General features: G+C 32.6%; 1 protein-coding gene across 3 annotated transcripts; it reads right to left on the bottom strand.

Annotated features, from left to right (window-relative positions):
- LOC109707661 (nodulation protein H-like) lies at nucleotides 935–4,603 on the bottom strand. 3 transcript variants are annotated; one of them, XM_020229120.1, is made up of 7 exons: nucleotides 4,442–4,544; nucleotides 4,054–4,352; nucleotides 2,941–3,176; nucleotides 2,353–2,611; nucleotides 1,635–1,814; nucleotides 1,399–1,554; nucleotides 935–1,318 (listed from the first exon to the last, which is right to left on the bottom strand). In XM_020229120.1, exons 2-7 carry the CDS (start codon nucleotides 4,081–4,083, stop codon nucleotides 1,145–1,147), a joined length of 1,035 nt encoding a protein of 344 aa, XP_020084709.1. In that variant the 5' UTR covers nucleotides 4,084–4,352; nucleotides 4,442–4,544; the 3' UTR covers nucleotides 935–1,144. The 3 variants fall into 3 exon arrangements, with proteins under 3 accessions (XP_020084709.1, XP_020084715.1, XP_020084700.1); XM_020229126.1 differs by lacking the exon at nucleotides 4,054–4,352 and having other exon boundaries at nucleotides 4,442–4,603; XM_020229111.1 differs by having other exon boundaries at nucleotides 4,054–4,538.

Raw genomic sequence — 10,797 nt, forward strand, 5'->3', positions numbered from 1 at the left:
CAATGTATCTCTATGTTACCTTCTCGAAGCACCAAAGGTCCGAAACACCGCCTATTAGATATCCAAGTTTTACTACAAAGGAGAACTTCAGGACTAACGAAAGAAAGCAACTTCCTTTTCTTCTTAGTTTCTTCTGTGTTCCTGTGCCCATAGCTGCAGTTCTGAGCTTTTGCAGAACATGTTTGGTGAGCTCTGATCGGATATCGATCTCGAATCCGTGTGAGGTGGATACAACGAGATCTCCATCTCCACCAGCCATATACCTTGCGCGCAGAAGTTGGTGTTGGCTTAAAGAGACCAATATTCTGTCCTGTGGCGGAAGGCCAGATTGGCCCGAATAACGTTCGAAATGGCAAGAGATAAAATTGGACCTAACCATATTCGAAGTAGCGAAAGACTTGTTATGCCGAGTCACAGGCGAAACTCGTGGGCGCTGTGCCTATACGCTTAAGTGAATTGATTGTATAATAACTTGAGCTTTTGAAATTAATAGTTAGCGCCAACAATCTGATAGTTGGCTCTTCGTCTGGCTGTCTAAAACGACGGAGCCCAGAAAGCAGAGTTTGCCGAGCTAGCTAGCTCTGCACAAGAACTTTCTGCGGCCCAAAACACCCTTTTTTTCTGTTTGCTGCACACTTCAGCAGTAGCCCTCAGCTTTCTATCTGTTTACTTTTCGCCAACTGGGTTGGTTCATTTGAGGACAAGAATCTTCTTTCCTTTTGATTTTAAACTTCGAAGACAAATGGTTTTTAAATTTGAATGAAGCTAAGTTAATTCATAGAGTAATTATTTTAGAAAGAATGATCATGGGCCTTCTTTTGGTCCTTTTAGTTCTTGGTTGCTCACTTTCAGATTCTTTCAAATCATTCAGGTTCAAGTTTTTCCTATTTTAGATGATTCTGTATTTCATACTTCATGTGCTACAAGAAAAATATGAGCAGCGAAAACACACAGTTGATTTCAAAAATGAAAATTTCGCACACTAATTCTATTAAGGGTAACAAAATACAGTTGGAGCTCAGCAGAGAGAGTTGTTGTCAAGGAAAACCTCTGCAGTAATCAACTTTCACACGAAAAAAGGAAAAAAAAAAAAATCGAGGAAATGAAACTCTATGTACATCAACATTACAAAACAGTCTCAATTCTACATACTATAATCAGAATTCAAGAAGCTCTCGTATCGTGTGCCGTTAAGAACGTTGTAGACTTCGTCCCAGTTCTCGATTTGCTCTGCTAACGGCTTCCTGTGTATCTTTACATGTCGGCTAAATAACTTCCTCTCAGGCATTCCCATGAAATTGAGCACATCCATGAGCATCTGCACCAAAAAAAAAGGATGAATTTAACGGCAACGATCGATAGAGACACTCATCCAATCTAAGTTGTAGGGAAGCTTACTGTTTGATTATTAATGAGATCCTCGTAGAAAATTACGATGTGAGAGATGGTCTTTAAGCTTTCAATAGCGTTCGCCACGTACTCTTCAGCTTGTTTAAGTCTCGGAATCAACGACGTAGCATTGAGTTTGGGCTTGTATCTGGCAAGCACATCAGCCTGCAAAATAGTAGATATTGAAGTACAGGATCTTCCGAGAATTAACTAGACCGATTTGGGGTTGTGAAGAGAAACAAGACCTCATCTTTGGAGTGTACATGAGCTTTATGCGTCCCGTTTAACTGTTTAAGATCTCGGTCGTGGTTGTTCGCAAGCAGCGAGACCAACTGGCGAAGTAGGTTTCTTCTGAATAGAAATATTGCAGAGATGTGTCTACGGCTAAAGTAGGCAACTACTTCTTCATGGTTCTCGATAAGACCCTGAGATATCAATGGAGCATACACGTGGAATGCGGCCATAAGCTTTCAACATGAGAGAGCTTTCACGAATTGCAAATACAGATGAAATAGGTGATCAACATAGTGGTAAGGAAAAGAGTAACAAATTCAAGTCTCATTTGAAACTACTTATCAAAGAAGATCGCAGGTTGAGACACAGAACAAGATAATGAGCAACTTTATTATTTAAGTACTTGTTACACCAGAATTGAATTAATAATAGTCGTGACAACTGCAAGCATGCAATTCCTATTTCTAAAGCCCATTCATTTTGAGGATTCGATGTTGAAATCAATTGTTAGTATACAAGACTTCTCTAGCAAAACCTAGAGACATTCATGCACTACGTATTCTTTCTTAAGTTGTAGTATCTACACTGCCACCCATGATATCAGCTAAAACGCATTGATTGCACGGAATTTGATGTTTGATATTTGATATTTGATATTGAAATGCTATATAAAAGCCTTGTTTGCAACGGTGAAAAAATAGTAGGACAGAAGTTCATTCTCCGACAAACCTGATTAAGCATCCACTTGAAGCCAACTGCAGCTGTGCATTCATTTTTCGCAGCACTGCTGTACCAATCCAGATTGTAAACTTTATCCAGCGTTTGTATTATAGAAGATATGTTACTTCTCCTTTCTTTGGCAGAAAAAATCTCCCCGTTCGAGCTGATGTTAATATGACTGTTCAAAAGAGTCTCGAACCACCCGCTTCCAGATCGCTGTGTCGAAAGTATAGCAAAGAACCGAACTGGCGTGCATGCACATTCACCCCTACAAGCTAGAATGGTTGTTAGGCAATTATCCAAATATTCTTTTAAACCAAAAAAAAGAGAATATGGTTTCTTCATAGCACAATTCTCAACTTCTAGGAATAGTAGAATGATGCACAATTTTCAATAATCAATGCAAAGTCCCAAAATTATGCAACTGTAGCTCAAAAATGCGTAACATGGTAGTTGAAAATTGTGTCGAAGTTTCTAAAACAAAAAATTTAATCCCTTTTTTTTGCAAATTGAAAAGGACTTTCCTTCTCTTTTTCTGCATAAAAGGGCCTAGCAAAGAAAGAGTACAACTTATACTGTTATAAACATTCCCTTTACCTGCTGTAAGTTGTCGGTTCTGGGTAGTGTAGATGAGTATTCTCGAATTGCGAAAAACTAGCTCTACGACAAGAGTGCGTTGTTCGCTCAATCTTAATCATTCTGGGAATGGTGTTGTTTCCTATTTGCTTCAGGCACACCGAGCATATGTAAACCCCACAAATCATAGCTACACCTAAAACGATCATCCTCAATGCGAGTGGTGATTTCTTCGGAGGCTTTACAATAAGTATGTCCTGTAAGAGGTGAAAATAAGTATTTAAACCCTGTGTAGTAATAATCCAATGGTTATTCTAAACAGTATCCATTTAATTGACTTAAAATTTACTCTACAGTCATTAAAAAAAAGAAAAGCCCGAAGTTATTAAAACGATGAACTATCCCTACAATTTAACATCGAACTTACTTACGGATAATTATCAATTTCGTGTTGATACTGAGTACAGTACTTCCCTCGCATCTGAGCTAGGCATGTTGAAGACCCAGGTCGCGAATTTGGAAATAAACATGTGGATTTTTTGATATTAAATGATTCATTTGGTGCCTAATTCAATGCATCCTACTGTGGAAACCATACAAGGTACTTGTTTCAATAGAACAGTGAGATCATATTTAACACATTACGAAAACCCCAGGTTCCAATCATTCCACTACTCTTTCCTAACAACATCTTCTGATGTGTAATTTAGCTGCGAAAATTTACAGCATGGAAGTTTGGGTAGAACTATTTCAACAAAGGGCCTTTTACAAATGTTCAATTAATAAATTTAAATAGATTGAGCAAAACAAAATAATAATAATAATAAATTGCAAAATTTCTACAAGTTTAAAAAGCCTAAATACACAGTACGATGCAAAAAAAGGCAAAAATCCAAATCATACATAACATGAATGTTGAAGCCAAAAAGATCCAGAAAAGGAAACAATATGTGTACTTAACCAACAGATCAAATAGGAGTATACAAAGATCAAAATCCAATCTTTTTTGAAACAACGCAATATAAAAGGGGTATGTGAACATTTAGAGATACCAAAAAATGGAATTAATCAAACAAAAACATAAAGCGAACCAAAGAGAAGAGGAAGAAGAAGAAGAAGAAGAAGTGGAACCACCTTATTGAAGAAACAACAATTTTCGGCCATTTTTTTCACCTTCTCTACAAAAAGGGCATTGAAGAAGAAGCTTTTCTCTGCCCTTTTTTTACACCCCTTCTCCCTCTCTTCTCTTTCTTTCTCTCTCTCTCTCTCTCTTCTTTTCCTCTTCAAATATATTCAAAATGGGATCTTTGAGAAACAGGGGAAAGTGGAGCGGATCAAAACCCACAACTCCATTTAATCCCACTCGTGAGCTCCCCCCATCATTACTGCCCCCTTTTCCTCACTTGGGTATCACTCCTCCCCCCAATCCAAACCTATTCATTCATTCATTCATTCTCTGTATCAAAATGGCACCTTTTCTCTCTCAAAAAGAAAAGGAAAAAAAAAAGTAAAAAAATGGCACCTTTCCTCTTCCTCTGTCCTCCTCTCCCTCTCTCCTCTCTGAACGCGTCACGGGCGACGACACGTGTCGATGCGAGGAGAATGGGAAGAGCGAGAACGCCGAGGGAGAAGAGAGAGAGAGAGAGAGAGAGAGAGAGAGAGAGAGGAGCAGGGGACGAAAACTTTTATTAGGAGCTATGTTCAATAATAAACAAATTTATTATATGTGGGAGTTTAAAAATTCGAGTTAATAGAGGCTTAGAGTTTGAATTTAAAAATGATGGGGGGGTTATTAGGGAGAATGTGCAGGGATTAATGAAGTGTTTTTGGACCTTTCCAGATGCTTTTCTTCTTTTTCTGAAATTGTTTATTGGATTTGTTAAAGAAACTCTGGTTCACACCACCATTTAAATGTCAGTGTAATTTAATTGATCCTGAGACATAGCAGAACACATACAGTAATTTTGGAGTACACTGTAACACATAAGTGTAAAAATTATTTTTTAAAAAATTGTTTAGCAACACTATTTGTACAAATTTTATATTACATTCATCCAAAAACTTTTTATTTCTTACTTGTCTTACCACTTTTTTAACTAAAAATTTAAAAATTTATTTCAATATATAGGTATACAGTTAGCATTTTTTCTTATTTTTTTATTTAAAGATGCAGTTTAATAATAATATCAATTTTTTAACAATATAGTTAGCTGATCAAACAAATAAGTATGTATAATAAAATTAGCATGAGCATATAACCAACAAATTTGTTTGCACAAAAATAAAATAAAATTTTTAACGACCGAAAATAAAATGAGAATGCATGTTTCAAAAACCAAAAAAAAAATGATTTACTTCTTTTAATTTTGTTACAAAAAGAAATATTTACCAAATAGCATTATTTATATATTTTTTTTAATAACAATATTTAGATAACGCTTTATTGATATTATTACACCTACAATAAAGCTGGAAAAGCCAAAAGATTATAAAATACGCCCAAATTTGCAAGATTGAGCCATGGTAGCAGAGATACAAAACCAGAGTTTCAAAATTACATGAGTTTATTTCACCTAGAGGAAAGAGGGGTAACGTAATTTTCAGTCGTAAATATTTATTTTTATTATTTGGTTTACTATATTTTTAGTTTTGATCAAAACTAAAAAGTTTCAAAATAGCGTAATTGACTTCAGCCCACCATAAGCCAAAATTATTTACGAAAAAAATAAAAAAAAAAAATATTAAACTATCTCTTGCATCTCTAACTTTTGTATTATTCATTTTTTGTCAAATAAATAATAAAACTAAAGAAATTTCAGTTTTATAATTATACAAATAAATAAGAAAAAAAATAATTTTTACTGAAACTCTAGTTTACTCGAAAGTTTAATTCAATTTGAACTTCACTTTTCCTGAAACAAACATGCAATAAAATAAATGAACAGTTTCGAACCATCCCATATATTATAATTTATTACTTAATAAATAAGCAAAAATAAAATAACACCTCCCTACTATAAGTCAAGCAAAATTATTATAATGAAAAAAGAAAAATTACTCAGTAATCCACTTGTTATATATACATATATACTCTGGTAATACAACTTTGGCTACATTTAAAAATTAATATTATACATATAAATAAATTATTCAAAAACTTTAAATACTATTCATGTGATTTCATATTTTCTTATTTTAGTACTTTGTGGTTGAAAGTGTATTACTCCAGTACCCTATAATTTCGTTTTTTGCTTTTCGTTATCTTCTCTGTTAATTTTTTTATTAAATCAGTGAGGAAATTAAAACCGCAGGATATTAAAGTAAAATTTTGATAAACCACGTAATACTAAAGTGAACTTTCGATAAACTATACGTGGGATATCCAAATTTTTTTTATATAATTTAACGGAGAATTAAAAAAAATGCCGACAGAAAGAGAAAAACGAAATTATAAAATATTAAAATAATAAATTTTAAACCACATGATACTAAAGTAAAAAAAAAAAAATATGAAATTATAGAAATAATATTTAAATTTTTTTAAAAATTTTATAATATTTTATGGGTATGTAAATCAGAAATTAAAAAAAAAAATGGATGGATAAGTAAGTCAAAGTCAAAATATATGCCTTTAATTCGACGCGGCATTGTCTGAAATTTCCCGCCATGTGTTGCGGCGTGGGAACCGAGATATTAAAACAAGCAACGCGGCGAAACGTGGGGTCTTCACCATCTCCGCCGTCCATCATAGATCGGACGGCTCCCCTTGGACCCCATCACGGCCCGTGTATCTTTGCTTGATGCGGAAGCGTAATTGTCGCAATTGTTGCGACTGTGGGCCCCACTTTAGAAAACATCGAATTTTTATCGCGTCTAAATTTGAAATGCAATTGTTGGCTACGCGGACCCCAAGTTACCCCCTTTATGGTCTTTGGAACAAGTGTTGTTGGGGGGGAGAATTAATATATATTAAATATATGTTTAACTATTTTTTCCTACATCACAATCAGAAGTATCACTTTTGATTTTATTAAGATTATTATTGTGTTAGGAGAATTTTCAAAGTTTTTTATTTGAAATATATTTTACTAAACCTACTGTTGTTAAAAGCAGAAATTAAAAATAAAATTAAGCAAGGCTTTACTGACTGTTTGGCCATATTAAGCAAAATCTATAATTTTAATAGCCGATATGGTGCGTTTGCTCATTTAACGGTATAGAAGAGCTCAAATCAATTAAATTTTTCTTAAAAAATTTTTAAAACTATTTAAAATAAGATCTAGACTCTAGATCTCAAATATAAAAATTGTATCATCACTTTTTGAAGGATATTTATTTCCAGTCATTCATTTTTCTGTTCACTTGATGGACAAGAGAACAATATCAAAAATTGTAAAATTTGATCTTCCGATAGTTTAAATAGTTTAGATTATGTTTAACGGTGTCGATCATCAATTTGGAAGTTCTATCATCGAAAACAAATCGATAGTAAACCGAGCCATTTACTACCGATAGTATTCTAGCAAAACTCATATAGAGTTTGACTGGGCTACTATCGGTAGTAAACTGCTCGGTTTACTACCGATTTGTTTTTGATGATAGAGCTTCCAAATCGACGATTGACACCGTTGAATATGATCTAGACCATTTAAATTATCTAGAAATCAAATTTCATGATTTTTTGGCATCACTAATTGAACAATCAAAGGGTCACAAAATCTATAATTTTAATGGCCGATATGGTGCGTTTGCTCGTTTAACGGTATAGAAGAATTCAAATCAACTAAATTTTTGTTAAAAAATTCTTTAAACTATTTAAAATAAGATTTAGACTCTAGATCTCAAATATAAAAATTGTATCATCACTTTTTGAAAGATATGCATTTCCAGCCATTCATTTTTCTGTTCACTTGATGGACAAGAGAATAGAAAATGTGTAAAATTTGATTTCCTAATAGTTTAAATAGTTTAGATCATATTTAACGGCGCCGATCATCAATTTGGAAGCTCTATCATCGAAAACAAATCGGTAGTAAACCGAGTCGTTTACTACCGATAGTATTCTAACAAAACTCTCTCTCTCTCTCTCTCTCTCTCTCTCTCTCTCTCTCTCTATATATATATATATATATATATATATATATATATAGAGTCCGACTACTATACTATTGATAGTACCAAGCCCTTGATACTATTGAGTTTTCTACCGTTAGATCTATCCTTTGATCATTTCCACCCGTTAGATTATACAATTAAACCAACCACCCACTTAACCCTAGAGGACCACTATCATCCTAACCGCACATCCTTTCATCCAACGGCCAAAAACTCAATAGTACCAAAGGCTTGGTACTATTGATAGTATAGTAGCACTATTCTATATATATATATATATATATAGAAATAAGATTTTGAACTTAGTGACACAAGTTTCAGTTTTTCATAACACTCCTCAAATAATAATATATCATTAAATAGCACTATACTATACAGCAACAGAAAAAAAAAAAGAAGACATTAATTAAAAAAATCCGGCTACTATACTTTTACGAGTACGATCGCTTTCATACTCATAATTCGTTTTCGATAATATAACTTTCAAATCGACGATCCATACCGTTAAAATTATCTAGAGCATTTAAAATTTCTAGAAATTATATGTTATGATTTTTCGACATTATTTACCTTACGATCAAAAGATTACTAAATTGACAATTTTTTACTGTCCGTATAGAATACTTACTAGTTTAACGGTGTAAAAGAATTGGAATAGATTAAATTTTTGATAAAAAATTCTATTCACTACCTAGATAAAGATCAATAACTCTGATCTTAAATTGAAGAATCCGATTTTTAGGATCTTATTCAATTTTGACCGTTCATTTTATGCCCACTTGATAGACTTTATTATGATTTCAAAAAATATGAAATTTATTTTGTAGAAGTTTCAAATACTTTAGATCATATTTAACGAAGTGGATCATCGATTCGAAAGCTCCATTATCGAAAATAACTTATGAGTACGAATGACTCAAATCAATTTACCTTAAATCTTTAAATTTGGATGTAAAATACTTTGGGGTACACTTTGCGGTAACATAGGAGCAGGAGGTGGGCCCGGGCCATCATAAGCCCAACAAATCCATTAGGACTCGGGGATCAGGATCAATGAGGACCATACACGTGGTGGGGCCATAAACATTGCTAAATCGCTGTAAGATTCGAGCTGGTGCACTTTGTCATCAAGCAACCGAATTATAGCTAGTGTTTGCTTAAACATCGCAATTTCAAGTTAATGTTTATGGATAAAGCGACAAAAACAGGTGGGAGATGGTTTAAGAAACATTATTATAAGAATGGAATTTGTATTAAGAATCCAACGAATTTGCTTCTTGTAGTACAGGTCATTCTCATTCGATCTTTCCTCTTTCCATATAGCTGTTAAATTAGGGGGTTTTTTTGTTCTTTAGGAAAAATGCAGAGCCAATGAGTGAAGCACTGCACTAGGGTTTGTTAGCATAATTAAAGGACTCAGGTCCACGGACCCAGTACGATCACACAAAGCCCGAGTACTAATCCGCACTAGAACAAAGACATAACTCAATCCACATACTAGGCACTACTAATATGCGACATAAACAACTTTACGTACTAAATTTGGTAAAGTAATGTGTAGATCCACTAGGTATAAACAAAAAAATAAGAGTAATACTTCTATATTTTTTTTTTTCATTACCGTTCAATCACTCCCACTCAACGGTACAGATTTAATTTTCTTAAAATTGTGACCTGGAATAGCAGGTCATTTTAGGAGTGGTAACGACCACCAGGTATCTCAAAAAAAGATATTTTTGTCTTTTATACATAAGCAATTTAGCCATTTTATCTCTATTATATTATTAAAATTTTATTCTCTCTTTATTTCTTTTTTCTCTCTCTATCTTTCCTCTCATATTTGGTATTTCATATAAAAAAATTTTCAAATTATTTGACAACAAGAACATGAGATTATTTTGTGAACCAACTATGAATTTTTTTCTATATCCATCTTGAATCCAACCTGAATCATATATAAAGTTTAATATTATATTCGAATTTATATTTTAAAAATTTAAATTTAATATAAAAAATTTTAAAATATGGTAAAAAGAAATAATTGTTTCGGGTTCCAATCTTCCTGTTTGGATTTGGTTTTGGATTTCAAAAAATTGGTTAGTTTCGGGTTTAGATATAGATTTTTGAAATCCATCGAGTTTAGAAATAGATTTTGTGATTGTTAATCAGATTCGAATTCAAATTTCTAACCTTTTTTTTTCTGAATAGTAATCCTAATCTTTTTAATTTTTATGTTTAAACTAAATTCGTAAATTTCTAAACTAAATTTGTAAATTAATGCCTAATTAATGCCTAAATTAGGGTAATCAATCAATTTCCTAAATTAGTGCAAATTAATGTATAAATTTAGGATATCAATTAAAAGTTTCTTTAAATGATGTATAGTTTAATTACCGAAATAACCTCGAATGGTGTAACCCATTTACCTGCTAAATATTAAAATTACACTTTTACCCTCTATTAATTAACGGTTAAGTTTTATTTTATTTTTTTAATAATAAAGTACCGAATCATTTCTCAAAAAATAAAAAATTAAAGCCATAAAATAAATCCAATCAAACAAGTCAAAAAGTTAGTGAAATTAAAATTTTTAACAATTAGGCAGTTACTTCAAATCGCCCAAAAGTTCATTTTAGTTTCGCACATTTTTACCTATCATTATTTTTATTTTGTTTTATGCATATGAATATAAGATATGAGTGCTCACCACCTAATATTATTAATCCTTTTGCTTAATTCAACTGTTTCCTCTTTAATATCTGC

This window comes from Ananas comosus, linkage group 1 (assembly GCF_001540865.1).
Source record: "Ananas comosus cultivar F153 linkage group 1, ASM154086v1, whole genome shotgun sequence".
Classification (NCBI taxonomy): Eukaryota; Viridiplantae; Streptophyta; class Magnoliopsida; order Poales; family Bromeliaceae; genus Ananas; species Ananas comosus.